This window comes from Megalops cyprinoides, chromosome 9 (assembly GCF_013368585.1).
Source record: "Megalops cyprinoides isolate fMegCyp1 chromosome 9, fMegCyp1.pri, whole genome shotgun sequence".
Classification (NCBI taxonomy): domain Eukaryota; kingdom Metazoa; phylum Chordata; class Actinopteri; order Elopiformes; family Megalopidae; genus Megalops; species Megalops cyprinoides.
The window spans coordinates 12,774,366-12,789,889 of NC_050591.1; the positions used below are offsets into that span (position 1 = coordinate 12,774,366).

The following is a 15,524-nucleotide window of genomic DNA, read 5'->3' on the forward strand; positions in this document are numbered from 1 at the left end:
ACAGAACCTCTGACTCGTGGCAAGGAGCTCACAGGCTGAAGGAAGTTCCTCTGAAGGAAGCTCTTCTTATCGCCCTTTTGAAAATGCTTGGTTAACATGGTCCTTGTATTTTAAATCTGATATTTCAACATTACATTTTAATAAACATTCTAACTTTTTAACTTATATTAACATATTTAATATATGCCTGGCTTTCAATCATGTATAAAATATTATTCACATATTATGCATTATGCATCTTACTATAACTTAAACACTTTTAACTTTTAAGTCCAGAAGCAACTCTTCACTGCTACTCTACTGTGCATTGTCCCAATGAATGCCATAAGACAGTGGCCACAGCGACACTGATACAGTAAAACACAAGCTGTGTTTCAGGAATTCTGCTTAATAATAATCCCATACCTTTATAACTACTATTACATTCAAACTTTCCAAACTAGCTTTTCACTAAGACAATAACACTCAAAATCATAGCAGCCCAGTTACATGCATTTGTTTTCAATTGCATTTTAATGCACTAGATCACAAGCCTGAAAACCCAACTGAAGCACCAAATAGCAAAGCTACCCTCGAATAAAAACAGAATGCAACTGCAAGAAACCAATCTGCTAAAAACCACACCAGTAATCCAAGTCTTAAGTGAACTTGAAAGAACATAGGAAGCAGCAAATCACATGGACACAGCTGAAGTTCCAACATGGAAGGGATGCAATCCACAGTAAACAAACCTCAGGAAGGCTGATGATAACCCACATTTGATTACTATAAATTACATCATCTATAGGAAGTTACCATTTTATTTCTACTCTCCTGTCTGAGGCTAAACTTCAGATGTGATAACCGCTTTTCATATCATAACATAACATAACATAACATCACATTAAATAATATAGCAACACACAAACCCAAGATGCAACTGTGTGCGGGTTACCTTTTTTCTGAGCTTCACCAAATATGGTGTCACAGTGAAACACAGAGAGCGTGCACTCAGAGTTGCTCTGAACAACAACACCACCCCCCCCACCCCCCCCACCCTTCCTACCCACACACTCCCAGACCCGCTTACCTTCTCAATCTTCTCCAGCCACTCTTTGTTCTGGGCCAGCTCGGCCATAAACGCCTGGTGCTTCAGCCACTTCTTGTGCAGTTTCTGCCCCTCGTCCCGGGTAGTGTCGCTGGCCATCAGCATCTTCTCCGCCACCCAGTCGCCCAACTGGGGGGAACACAAACACAAACTGAGAGAGGCCTGGGAGATGCTCGCTTCCAAATGAGGAGGGGGGGGGGGGGGGAGAAGGAGGGAGAGGAGGAATTGCTTCTCTCACCAACCCCCGGTAGCAGCGCGCCAGCGAATCGCAGATGCAAGAGGGGCGTCTGAGACCCCCCTGAATGCTCTCCGTTCACTCTGTTACGGAAGCCAACCACAGCACCCCCCCTCCCCATCGCCCCGCTCCCATCCCTCCCCTTTTCCCGGGTCGTAATTCCACACTTTGCCTTCTGTCCCGATTCAGTGACATGAAGGATGCGCAGCTAATTACCGGTGGCCCTCAGCCCGGAGGCTTCTGGCCGCACGCCGCGCCCGTTCTCATCCTCGACCTGCAGTCCAGGTAAGCCACAGTCAGAGAGTCCCCCTTTCCAGGAGATCCCGGCTCCAGAAAGCAAAACAACAAGGAGGCTCCACAGTCCCTGCGCACTCTCTCACGACCTGCTCACTTGAATCCACAGAGCGACGAGGACGGAGATAGGCAGCGAGGGGGAAAAAAATAAAAAAGCTGTAACAGCAGACGGAGGGGCAGCAGGGACCGCCCCCCTCCCCTCCTGTCCCATCTCACCCCCCCCCCCCCCACCCCACCCTCCCTACTCCTCCTGGGCTCGCGTAGGACTCTCTCAGATATGTGGGGAAATTGGAGGTAGAGGAGAGGCTCTGCAGTCTTGGTTATCGATGCTGTGGAGAGAGGGGAGGGGGGCAGCAGGGGCGCAGGAGGGGTGGGTGGGCGATGGTGGTGGAGAGGGAGGATGTGGGCAGGGAGGCAGGGAGGCAGGGAGGCAGGGGGGCAGGGGGGCAGAGGGGGTGGGGGGGGTGGGGAGCTGTGAGGGTTTCGGATCTCGAGCCACCCCCTTCCTCCTCAGAAATCCCAGGGTGCCCCCTTGTTTGCTGCTCGGGAGGCGCTCGCTCGCAGATCCGTATTGTTTTTCTCTGCCTCCCGCTGGCCCGTCCCTCTCTCCCTCTCGCTCGCCCGCTCGCTCTCTCTCTCTCTCTCAGCGTCGGCGTATGCTGCAGTCCTCTCCTTTCAGCACTGCCGCTGCCGGCTCCTCTTCAGCGCACAACCAGCCCCGCTTTTCTGCTGCCACTGCAGTGCCTGAGCCGAGCGAGAGCGGGAGCGGACGCGCGTGAGGCAGGTGTGTGCGTATGTGTGTGTGTGTGTGTGTGTTTGTGTGCAAATGTGTATGTGTGTGCATGTGTGTGTGCTTGACTGTGTCTGTGTGTGTGTGTGTGTGTGTGTGTGTGTGTGTGTGTTTGTGTGTGTGTTTGTGTGCAAGTGTGTGTGTGTGTGTGTGTGTATGGGGGGGGGGTGCTGTTTGGGGGTAAAGGGAGAGAGTGAGTGATATGGGGGGGGATACGTAGAGAAGCTACGTTGCACTTGGGCGTCACCAGGGACAATTCTCTGCACTTGAAATTACTGCACTGTGAGCAGGAGCGAAGGAAGGAGAAGGGAAGGGGAGAGAGGCGCTGGGAAACAGCTGAATGGGATGATAGAGCACAGGGAGACGCAGGAGCACATGGGCCACACTTTGCTGGCTCATTTAAAGGGCCCTTCACATATTTTCTTTCAATTCCCACAATCTTCCCTTTGGCAATGCTGCCCAGCAACCTTTCAGTCTCATCTCATCTATCACTGACAGCCCGGATCCTCTTTAAACCAGGAAGGGTTAACCTGGATAAGGGCCAAGTTACTCTCTAGGGAAAATGACTCAACTGCTCCTCTGAGCCCTGGAACAGTGATAAAGTTCATTGTCAGACAAAATGCATGTGAAGAGATAGTGATAGAAACAGTTAAGCCCTGCCCAACAGAGCTATTCAAAGTCTTCCATGCCAGTGTTTGTGCCCTGGGATGAGTGGCATATGAGGTTTCACCACCTCATGCAGTGGTCCCTCTCCAAGAATACAAGAACCCGCCGAGAGAAAATACAGAAGAGAGTGAAGACACCCCGTGAGACGCCAGAGATCAATCCGATCGGGAAATCTGTGGGCGTGAGGAAAAGGAGAGGTCCCACCTCACCAAAGACACCAATCTGACCTCTTCTTAAGTGCTGCAAACTTTAAACGTCTTACCTCATTCATTTCCCCTGCAGCTGAAGATCCAACCCCTCCTGACAAGGACCACAGACAACCAAACAAAACTGCCCGTCATACAGCCTCAAAAATATATACTCTTTTCCCTTTAATAAATAATAAGAGAAGGTGGTGAATTATTGAGCACGGGGAGAGAAATACTTGAGGAAACTAAATAAAGCTTGGTGTACACGAGCGGTGGGATGGGGGATCCTTTTAACTGTGCAGAAATCACACTGTGCAGAAATTCACTCTCACTGCCTGGGACACACAGAAGCCAGGCAGGCGACTCGCTGGGGCATTGCAGATGCCAAAATGCACTCAATCTGCTGCCCCCCCCCCCCCCAAAAAAAAACACCAACTCCAGGTAGCAAATTTGGGGAGATATGACCCATTTAAATGCACAAGTAGGACTGAACATAATCAGGTGCACAGTAATCCTTGCATTGGCGGTTTAAGTGTGGGTCGAGCCTTGTGTGTTAACATACATGTACACAACCGCTGGGGCAGCAGCCGTGTGAGAGACCTGCTGCAATATTGTGAGAACACTGTGTGCTATAGGAAGGGCTCTTTGCAAGGGAATCGCGACTTTTCCACATTCCAGTTTGAAGGGAAATGGCGAAAGACAGCTGGGAGAAGATGAATAGGAAAATGTATGCATCCTAATGCTTTTTCGAGGAATATCCTCAGGCACTAACGAACATGCTGTCAAGGAAATCTGCATGGACTTATGGCAGCCCATGTCAAAAGCCTTAGAGATACAGTCTCTGTACATTTTTCAATGAAAAAATGTAGGTAATTAAAAATAAGGACATCTCAGACATATCTGTAGTTTACTTTCATTTAACACATATCTATTTTATATATCTATGTATCTCTGTCTCACCACACACACAGACATACACTCATATACATATACCCAGATATACACATAAAGAAGCCAATGGTCATTGGCCTCTATCAAACACAAACCAGGTCATTGGCTATTTACACCAATAAATAATTGGTATACCAGTACTGAGTATTTCTTTTCTGTGCTTTTGCTTTCTCAAAAAAAAATCATCCTAAGTTCCACAAACTGTGACATTTAGAAATTTATCTTCAATCATCAAAGCATTTAGCAGAGTGTCAGTTAGTAGCAGTCTGAATGCAGGGAATCACTCTCTTACTTAGCTGGTAATCCCATGCTCCCTTTCTCCTTGTTTCATTTTTGGCACATTTAGCAGTCCCAGCAGCCCCCATGATAAAAGTTTCAAAACTTTCGACACTCATTAAACCTCTCATGAAGAACATCCTGCCCCCAAAAAAAGATTTTTTTAAAACAAAAATAGTACCAAAAATAAGGACAAGGTCTGGAGCACCTTGTCGATGACCGATTCAGGCAGGGCCACAGCAACAACACACACTATGTTGATATTTACAGTTCCAGTCAAAAGCTGGGACACACTTTTCTTTATTTATTTTTACTACATTCTACATTTTAGAATAATAGTAAATGCATCAAAACTATGAAATAACTAAAATGGAATTATGCAGTGACCAAAAAAGTGTTATAAACAAATAAAAACTCTCATCTCACATTTCAGATTCTTCATAATAAGCAAAAATATTTTTTTTAATTAAACATTGAACACTTTTTTGGAAAGAAATTCATACATAGGCACCAATGTCACTATTTATGCTTGTCTGTGGAACAAATTTCAAGCATTTAAGCATAAGTCTTTAGATCTAAATGTCGTTGAATGCATGCTTTCCATTACCATAATCAGGTGTGTCCAAACTTTTGCCTGGTACTGTATCTTAGTAACAGCTTTCTTAACAGACAGTTTATGGGCATTTCATTTTACAACCAGCACCTGACAAGACAGCTGGATTTTGGTGGGGGCTTTAGGACACAGCAGCCAAGCCCCAGGCTGTGATCCCCATGACCACTGGCGAATAACTCCAATGCCCTAATAACTGTTCCACTCTAAACGCAGCAACGAAACTGAAGCCGAGACTCTCTCACAGATGAATGAAGTGGACATTACACAAACCTCGGCTGTTTCAGCATCCACTCTCACGTCAGTCAAGACATACCCAGTCTGCACTGGTTCCCAAATCAGTACTTCACCCACCAATAAAATTGCCCTTTCTTACAGCGTGCGCCCACTCAAAGCACCTCTTTGTCACCCCAAAGAGAGAATAACAGTGGAGCTCTCTGGTCGTGAGGGCTCACTGGCTCTGTGGAGAACCCCTGTGACTGACAGCTGTCAATCAGTCAGGCTTACCTCATGGCAGTCTTGCAGGAACCTCTGCAGCTCCCATTGGTCGTTCAGCTTGTTGAGCCACTGCTGGGCCAGCTCACGGTTCTGAGTGCTCCTGTGGGAAGGCAGAGACACAGTTACCATAGGCCCAGATCAGGCTCTGCATTCAAATGTCAAGCATTTCCAGATGTTCCATGTAGTTCCTAATGTATTTAACCAAGAATGCATTGGAGGACAAAGATTGCCAAAGAAGAACCAGAATAATGAAAAATGTAAAAACAATAGACTGGATTAAAAAAATCTAAAAAATCTACTGTAATTAATAATGGAACAGAGTATACATACTCTATATGATCAGCTTGCTCCCAGGTTAACACCTTGCGCATTCACAGTTTTTTACATTGTGTCTTCTAATATCCGTAAAGACAGCATCACTGGGACAGTGATTCACAGACTGGAATCTTAGGCTAATGTTAGCAATGTGGAAGCATGTTTGAAGCATGTTGGAGGCCAGAGGGGATTCAAATTCACATTGGCTCGATTTGTCAAATTATATGACATATGTTAATGATATGTATCTGTATTATCACTTACACTTTCATATTTATATGTAATGTTATGATCATTTTGCACCACATATATATATATATATATATATATATATATATATATATATATAGCAACCATAAAGTTGTACAATATAAGTAAACAATTTATGAGAGTGCAAAAACTGATATTCATAGTTCAGTATTTTATATTTTTAGGAGCACATTCTTTTTTCAATGTGACAGTAAACATTTTTTGTAAATTCTTCACTTACCATACACACAAAAAAAGGCAAATACGTGGAAACAGCAAGAAGGCAAAACAAAGATGGATGAAAGTCCTTATTTTACACCCTCATTGTTGGATAACAGCCTTCCAGACTGTGTGTGTTTCAGAAACGGGGCGATAAAATTCATCTTTACTGCAGTCTTTGTGAGGGATTTATTACCTTACTTGAGAATTACATTTGGCGTCCCACAGAGCACCAGAGATCACCTCTGCCACACGCAGTCTGTTTGGCAGGGAACTCTCACCTATGCTGCCCCGCTGCAGCAGTTACGCCAAGTGTTCAGGGTAGCGAAGGGGTTCCTGCCCAACGCCACACTAGACCTGCACATCAACGAAACCTCAGTGTGACCTGAGGAGGACAGGGGGGCAAGGGCGGGGTGCTGGCGAACACACTGCTGCCACCCTCACATTACAGGCAAGCGCGATGCCGTGCTCTGTGTCATTGCCACCTCTGTCTGTCCTCTTTGTGTGGACCTCTAGAGAGACAGAATCTTTGTTTTTTTTGGAAGGGGAGGGGGGGGGTTGGGACCTCATCCTTTTATCCGTTTGAGTGTGAAATAATTAAAGATGGTGAGATCACTGCGCCGCGTTCAGATTGGTGGAGTAAGGAATATGGGGCATATCAAAGGGATAATCCTAGAAAAGGGGGGGAGGGGGAGGGCGGCTAGGCCCCACTGTTGCCCAATCAGTCCGGATTTCATGCTCAGCATGGAAGCCCCTCAAGGTCTTCTCTGGGTGTTTGTTTTCTCCCCTTAGTGTAACATTATGAAAACGGGCTCTTAGCAGTAAAAGCTACAATTAATGACTCAATCACTTAAGCATATAAAAATGAACGGCACGTTATATATTAGTGTAACACATTATTCTACGGCTACATATACAAGACACTTATTTTAAAAATTATGTTTTTCCTTTTTCATTAATTCTGAACCAATGATTGGACCTTGTTCAAACCCGCACCCTCTCTCTTATTATTCATAAGAACCTTTCCTCAGATAATACCTGAATAGCTTCACTTGGTAGCAATAAGTGAAACGATGAGAGAAATCTAGTCAAAGTATGTCGTCCAGTTGTCCATTTCTCCCTCCATGTATCAACAACACTGGGCTTTCCATTCATGGGTGAGAGTGGGGAAAAAAGGGAGAATACAACACAGAGCAATTCAAATCTTTATGATTTGGTGTGGCATTGTTTTCCATGTGCGGTAACAGGCCAGCACCCACTTGGTGTTTGCGTCGACGGGTGCCCTCACCTGTTAGCCAGGGTGTCGACGCGCTCCTGGATGCGCTCGGAGTAGATGTTGCCCTGGCCGATGAGGCTCTCCCCGGCCTCGATGACGGCCTTGATGCGGTGCAGGTTGATCTCCATGGTGGTGGTGAAGTCCTTGTGCTTCTTGATGGCGCCCTCTACTGTCTCCACTGTGGTGGGCAGCTCCACGTGCGCCAGGGCCGACTCCTGGAGAGAGAATATATCAGCTTTGCTGTGATCAAGGTACAGAGAGCTCTGATGCAAAGAAATGTGATGGAGAATATACTCTTACAGAGATTCTGACCTCTGTGCAATGCCGTTTAGCTTACTATTATCTTAAAGAGCTTTCGTGGTTTTTAACTTTTAAAATCATGTGCTACCATATGATTGGAAGCAAAGTAAAGTATGTCCACCATTAAATCCGATGTAAAGAGATCAATTAAAATAGATATGCATACAATATACAGTATATGCACGTGTGAAGAAATGTTTCAATATTATAAGATTAAAATACCAGCTGTAATAAAAATTCTACTGTGAAACCTTTTTGTTTGTTTGCTTGTCTCTTTCTGCAATTTCCCCAATAGGAGGCGATTCCGGCCAACAGCTGCACGAAAGCTGTCTGTGTAATTAGGGAAAGCGAGTCACCATCAATAATGTTGTCTGTCAAGGCCACTTAAAATGTCACCAGTCTTATTTCTGAGTGTTGACATTTGCGTGTGTGTGTGGGGGGGGGGGGGGGGGGGGGCGGGGGGGGGCGTCTTGTAGAAATAATTGGAAGTAGCCGCAGTTTTAACGGCAAAAGAAATGACAAGGGACTGCAGGACAACACTGTGATATCCCACCAATAGCTTGTTATCGTTCTTATTGCTGTTTCTTCCCGCACTTGTCTCTGCCTTGCAGGGCATTTCCTCTTAAACGAACACCCCGCAGAACTGCAGCGCTCTGTCTGACCGAACAAGCTAAGGCCACAAAGTCCTTTCTACAACAATAAAATCACGTCTACATCAGCGGATCCAGAGTGCGGATCCTGTTTTGCTGAACGATAAATACAGATCCCTGAGGGGCTCCGGAGAGCTCGAGTTTCGATCCTTAATGACACGCACACATATATGCTTTTACAGGGCGCGATATCACCGCTCGGGTGACCGTCACCACAGAGTGGGGAAGAACATCACTTTATTACGTTTGATTGCATATTTTCGTGCATATTTCTCAAAGTTTTAGTCATAATGAATAGTTTTGGTAGTGAGTTGCCTGCCATATCAATTGTTCTTAATAAATAGCAGGTGTCTGTTTTTGGCTATACGCACAGCACACTTAAATATGTCCTATATTGACAACTGACATTTCTAATATAAATTGACGATATCCTGTTTTATATCACAGCATAAGACATTTCAAAAAAGACATATTTTTATGAGTATTTTAGTGGAGCTACTCTATATCACTAAACATTATATCACTTGCTGTCGCCCATCATTTTATAATTTATTGAATTAAGCCTTTTTATTCTCTCCTGAAAACACAAGTGGCAGCTGATCATATTCTAGCCTTCCCCCACTGTTCGGGTCTGCCCACAGCAGACACATGTTCTGACACAAACACGCATGCGCACACACAATTTGATGTCTGATCTGGATGCCATCGTTTTCAGAAAACACTGACCTACCCAGAGCAAAGTAAATGTTCCCTAAGACCTCAGAGCTGCACATACACACACACACACACACACACACACACACACACACACACACATGCACACACCCACATGTACATGTGATAACACACCCTCGCTGGGGGCCTCAAGCAATGATTGACAGCCACAGAAAATGGAAATTATGCTAATCTCACACGATAAAGAGAATCTCACAATAACTCAAATAACCCTTTCACTGGAGACCTGGGCAAGCCCTGCAGCAGCACTGTCAATCGCTGATATTAAAGAGATGGCCCCACCCCCACCGCGGGGCCTGAGGTCCCTCTGCCACCGAGCACACATTCACAAGCCCTAACACAGTGCAAGAACTGCCCAATCCAATGATCTCTACACTAAATGGATGGTTCCTTTGCATCTCTGTGCTACTTATTAGTCCATTCAGATACTGTAACTATCAGTACTCTTATACACAGAAATCATCCCTGTGAACATGACCATTCTGCTACTTATATGGCTGATTCCATGCTGCGGTTAATGGCAGGAATCATTACTGTAGATCTGTGCAGTACAGATTTCCTCTTTCATGGATAGTTTGGGTCCTTGAGTATACATGTGTTCAGGCACACAGACACACACATATATGCACACACATTCTCGTACATGTGACACCTTCTGGCTCAGACATTGACTTATTGACTTTATTTATTTATTGTGTGTTTACTGTACTTCACACTGTTCTGCAGTGCTGGAGGTCATTTTATATTACGCTCCCTCCCTGAGCTACTGTTTGATCTGAAGGTTTGTTTAGAAAAAAGCATAGCCTCTCACATAGCTCTGATTCTGATCACATGAATAAAGGTTTCATTTGCTGTTAAAATCAGAACACAGCAATGTGTAATGTGACTTGGTTTGTGGCTGAGGCCAATGAATACAATTTGTTGACTGTCATTTGTCGGTGAAAATAAATGAAATGCTCTCCTAAAAGTAAAATATTACTTTTTTCCAGTTTTACTGTAAACCAACGATTTTGTGAGCAGTCCTGAATATGCATGCATGCTCAGGAAAGTACTGTAAGAGTAATAACACAAAGTGGGTTAATGAGGCTTTCCATTAACATTCCTGTGGTAGTGATAAATTCACCCAGTTGGAATTTCCTGCTGACTGTAGAGATCTGCATAGATTCGTGACGACCAAGCAGTAGCCACCTCCAGTGTTGAAGAATTATAGCATTGGAGGTTTTTAATGATACCTTTCAGCCAGCAGTCAACAATGTAACACTTGGACAATTGACTGTAATTAATTTTCACAAGTAACTTAAGCTCCTGTCCAATCAAAAGCACCAATGTACTGATTAACACCATTCAAAAACTGTGAGGGGAGCTCTTCTCCCCACAGACAACAACCAGATTGGTGGAAAACATTCGAAACTGGATGGTGGTTGGCTCTGGGGTGAATAAGTGCCAGTATAGCATAGTGGTAAGGAACAGGACTCAACCAAAAAAGGCTGTTGGTTCCATTCCCTGCTGGGGCACTGCTGTTGTACCCTTGGGCAAGGTACTTAACCCAGAATTGCCTTAGTAAATGTCCACCTCTATACATGGATCTCTGGATATGAATGTCTGCTAAATGACAATAATGTAATGTGATGTAATGAGAGGAGGGTTGGGCGCTGCTGGCGGTGCGGAGTGGGCTGACCTGGTTGTTGAGGAAGGCCTCGGCCTGCTTGACGTCGCGCAGGAAGAGGTGGAAGATGTGCGCCTGCACCAGCACCTCCCGCCGGCTCTCCCACATCTCCAGCAGCTTGTTCCAGCCCACGTCCAGCTTCTGCAGCCACTGCTGCAGCGCCACGTAGGGCAGCGGCGCCTCCTCCGACTCCAGCAGCTCGTTGACGGCCTGCAGCCGCTCGTAGTCCTCCTCGTAGCGGCCAATCTCCTCCTTCAGGGCGGCGTGGCGGTTGATGAGCCGCTCGGCGTCCTCCAGCGCGTTGGGCAGCTCCTCGGAGGCCACGGCCGTCTGTGTCTGCACCAGCCACGTGAGGAAGGCGTCCAGGTCCTGGATGAACTGCTGCAGGCGGCCGGCCACCGTCAGCGAGTCCTCGCAGCCCTGGAGGGTGCGCCGGAGCTCCTCCCACTCCACGCTGATCTCCTCAAACTGCACCAGCACCTCCACGGCCTTGTCCGGGTGGGCGGCGGCCAGGTCCTCCGCCTCCTGCTGCAGGCGGAGCAGCTTGGGCTCCAGCACGCCCAGTGCCCCCTCCATGGTGGAGAGACGGCGCTGCAGAGCCAGCACGCCGCCCAGGTCGCTGCCCACATACTGCGTGGCGTCGATGGCCTTGCGCTTGTCCTGGATCTGGGACTTGATCTCCGTGCACTCCAGCAGGTAGTTCTGGATGCGCAGGATTGAATTGAGGTGGTCCTTCTTCTGCTCCACCAGCTCCACAATGCGGTTCCACCTGTGTGGGGGGAGGAGGCAGGGACAGAAGTGGTAGGTCAGCGTCAACGTTGTCAGGCCCTGCACCCATTTTACCGAAGTCACCTCATTTACCATTGCCTCTCTCTGCTGAGTGCTGCTTTTTTGCTTGTTATTATTCAAGACACCAAACGCTTGACAAAGTGCCACTGAAGAGAGAGGTTGTAGTTTTCTTTATAATGATTTTGTCCCGATATTTTCATATTTGTGCAGAAGCACATTCCAATATTTTTTTCCGTACTTGAAGAGATAGATTGAATTAAACTAAAAAATAATAATAAAAAACTGAACATTAACATTGAGAACTAGACTGAATGCCTATATTTGCAATATGCTTTCTTTCAGCCTGCTTGTGGGATCTAACACTCCCAGTAGCTACAGACAAACAGAACATTGAAACATTAAGTTTCAAAAGCAAGTTCAAATCGTGATGATTATGCCTTCTGGAAGGACAGATGCAGAGATACACATCTTACATAAAAGATCACACTTCACAAATGATGTTTCTGATCAAACAAATGAATAGCATCTCATTAGTGGTTCAATAGTGGTTCAGTTTGGCTGACTTACTGATGACCAGAGACAAAATTTGGGGAATAGGTGGCGTCTGGCTCTGTGCCCTCAAAACTGACATTAGATATTTTATTATTGTGTTCAATATAGCACTGTAACTTCTTGACTTCTAATCTGACAGAAGCATACTTTAGTGGCAAGACCATTATCTGTGATGTCACTCCTGTCCTCAAGGTTCAAATGAATAATCTGATTTCTTCTCTAGATGAGTCATTCCCAGTGATGTATGCATCCATAATTAATGTAAGGCAGGCAATCTGCTGTTTAATGGCATGAGCAGCTGTAAAGGAGAACATTTGAGAAATATTTATGTCCGCTAAAGTCTACGAGACCTTTTCCATCTGGTCCCCGAGAGATGTTTGTTGTCCTTCCTCTAATGCGTGTTCATCTCTGCATGTTTCATGTGACAAACCGTCTGCTTTTCCTTGACGCGGTCTCTCGTTTTGTCTGCGGCGAGCACAATAAAGGGCCGCGCTAATCCACGCGGGCAAACAGGATTCATTTTTTTTAATCGGCGGCGCGTATGCAGAACGTGAAACAGTGCCAGCAGACCCAAGCTGGAGGCTTCCAGATGCAAAACACATTCTTCTGAAAGGGGCTTTTGGCTACAAAAAAGGGAGCAGACACGAAAGAGGCTACGTCACCTACTTCCTACATATCTAAGCACTGAATTTCCCACAATGCTTCAGCAGCCAATCTGGAAACGTATCAGCGAGGACGAGCGCGGAAACGGAGGCGACGGTAACACGTTTGCTGTCAGTTGGTCCTGTGCCCCGCACGCGGTGCAGATGGTCACCCCAAGAGGGGCTGTTTGTGCCAAGACTGGGGGAAAATTGTAGCACTCCAAAAACACACAGTCGCTCTGCAGAGCCGACTCCCTCTATGCCCGGTGGCTCTGGTGAGAGCACCTCCGGTGACGCTGTAATGTCAGCGACAGTCTTGCGCCCCCTTTGTCACTGACATCGACACATTGGTGTTATTATGGCCATTTCTAGCTGATATGGTGCAGACAATGGCTCTGCCATTCTTAATCAATTCTCCTTTTTTAATAAGCGGGATATGAGGACACATGAGGACAGGCCTTTTGTGTCTCTTCTCCTGATCCAGACTGAGCCAATCCAGTCGCTGCGAGGACCACTAACGGCTCTACGTCATCCCATTTTGAGCACCTCAAAAGGGGTGGCTTATAACCCTCATCTTGCTGTCATTTGGTGCCATGAGTGTTGTTTGTGGGACTATGTGAGCCATGTCTGTTTGCCTCATTTTTTCTGAAACAAACATAATCACAGGTGCACCTATCAGTATGCAATCTGTAGCAGGACCATAGTCATATGCATTTCTATTCTGCTGCACCTACTCACAAAAGCGGAAAAAAATGGGTGGAAAAAAAGGAGGGTGTGCTTTATGGAGAGGATCAGTGTGGCTCTCCAGAGTTATATCTGTCATGGTGGTACAGCAGAGCTGGCCCACATAATGCTTTTGTTTATTTCATTTGTTTATAATGTCTGTTTATAATGTCTGTAATTGTCTTCAAATATCTGTTTTGCCCATATGTTATCAAAATATATGAATAAGTCAGTATGCATACACATGACATATGATATGACACATAATTGATATTATATATATATATATGCGTATATAGTGTCTTTAAACATACAAATATAAAGCACCTAAATATGATCCTCAATATCAGATGTGCTGACAAACTTGCAAGGTTAGCAGATGGTGGTTCATGTTAGTGTGACTGATCTCCTGGAGAGAGGTGAGTGGTTACCTGCCGTTGAGGTGGTCCTGACAGCCCCGCACCTCCGCTGAGCTGGGGTGTCCACTGTCCAGCAGCTGCTGCACGATCTGATTAACGTCCAGGATCCTCCCCATCAAGCTGTTCATCTCCTGGTCCAGGCTCTCAAACCTGAGGAGAACAAGGCATAGAAGAGGCCACCGTGGGGGCCTTAGACTTAAGCAGGATGAAATGGTAAAGAACACTGCTGAGCAGCAAACACAGTAGAAGCTCATAATCATTTCCAGCTTCACGGCAAACAAATTAAGCTGAAGCAGAGAGCTGGGCTGCAATGTGATCTGTGAAGTCCCTTGGTCAAAAACACAAGAGATATGCTCTTGATAAAAAGGATACAAAACCATGACACCTCTAGGAATGAGCGTAACACCCAAGCCCTCTGCTCCGCATCCTCCACTATGAACACCTGCTGATACCTGTGAGCCACCACCTCCACGTCCTCCAGCCGCTCAGGGATCTCCATCTTGTTGAGCCACTGCTCCTTCTCGTCGATCCACACCTCGCAGGCGTTCACCTCGCTGAACATGCGGTAGACGGCCAGCGCATCGTGAAGCCACTGCTGCCGCAGGACGGACACCTCGGCCACCTCAGTGTAGAGCTGCTCCACCTCGGCCATGCGGGCTTGCACCTCGTCCAGCTCGCGGTAGCGCAGCGTCAGGCCCACCATGTGCTTGCGCAGGGCCACCACGTGCAGCCGGTGCTTCTCGATCTCCTCCCGCACGCCCCGGTGCTTCTTCAGCAGCGACTGGGTGGAGTACTCGTCGTGGCCGAAGTCGTCGCTGGACACCAGCCGGTAAGTGTCCTGCAGCCAGGCCAGCAGGTCGTCGGTCTCAGCGTTGAACTGAAAGAAGTTGAGCGCCTCCTGCAGGTTGCTCAGCCGCTGGGCCGCCTGGTCCTCCAGGTGCTTCCACTCGCCCTTCACCTCCATGATGCGCTCCTGGATGCGGCTGGTGCCGAAGCACTTCTGCGTTAGGATCTGCTTGCCCTTCTTCATGGTCTGCTGCAGCAGGGAGCGCCGAGCGAGAAGCTCACCCGCTAGGGTCTTGTGCTTCCCCAGGAGCCGCAGGACGCTGCTCAGGTCCTTGCCGAAGGTCTGGGTGGCCAGGATGGAGGTCTTCTCCCGGATCCAGGCCTCAGCCTCCTCCACCTCCTGGAAGAAGGCCCAGAGCTGCCGCGACTCCTCCAGCTCGGCGCGCCGCTTGGCCGCCAGCTGCTTCAGCTCCTCCAGGCAGGTGCTGACGTGGTTGACCCGGTTGCAGATCACCTGGGGGTCACAGGGCTGATAGCCTGGGAGGAAGGGCATATGCAAATTCCAGTTCGGATCCGAATCCAAATTCAAAATCAACTTAAAGTCAAAAA

The 15,524-nt window shown here is 46.9% G+C and overlaps 1 protein-coding gene across 2 annotated transcripts in view; it reads right to left on the bottom strand.

The window, feature by feature from the left end:
- The window catches only part of LOC118782680 (spectrin beta chain, non-erythrocytic 4-like), a 75,948-nt gene that overhangs the window by 30,943 nt on the left and 29,481 nt on the right, over positions 1-15,524 (bottom strand). The window contains exons 14-19 of one of the 2 annotated variants that reach the window (XM_036536128.1): positions 14,582-15,452; positions 14,142-14,279; positions 11,018-11,774; positions 7,667-7,869; positions 5,605-5,695; positions 1,070-1,216 (exon numbers count right to left, since the gene is read on the bottom strand). In XM_036536128.1, the coding sequence (XP_036392021.1) occupies positions 1,070-1,216; positions 5,605-5,695; positions 7,667-7,869; positions 11,018-11,774; positions 14,142-14,279; positions 14,582-15,452 (2,207 nt within the window). Of the gene's footprint in view, positions 1-1,069; positions 1,217-1,538; positions 1,727-5,604; positions 5,696-7,666; positions 7,870-11,017; positions 11,775-14,141; positions 14,280-14,581; positions 15,453-15,524 lie in introns of those variants that run through there. The other variant, XM_036536129.1, reaches the window with a different exon arrangement.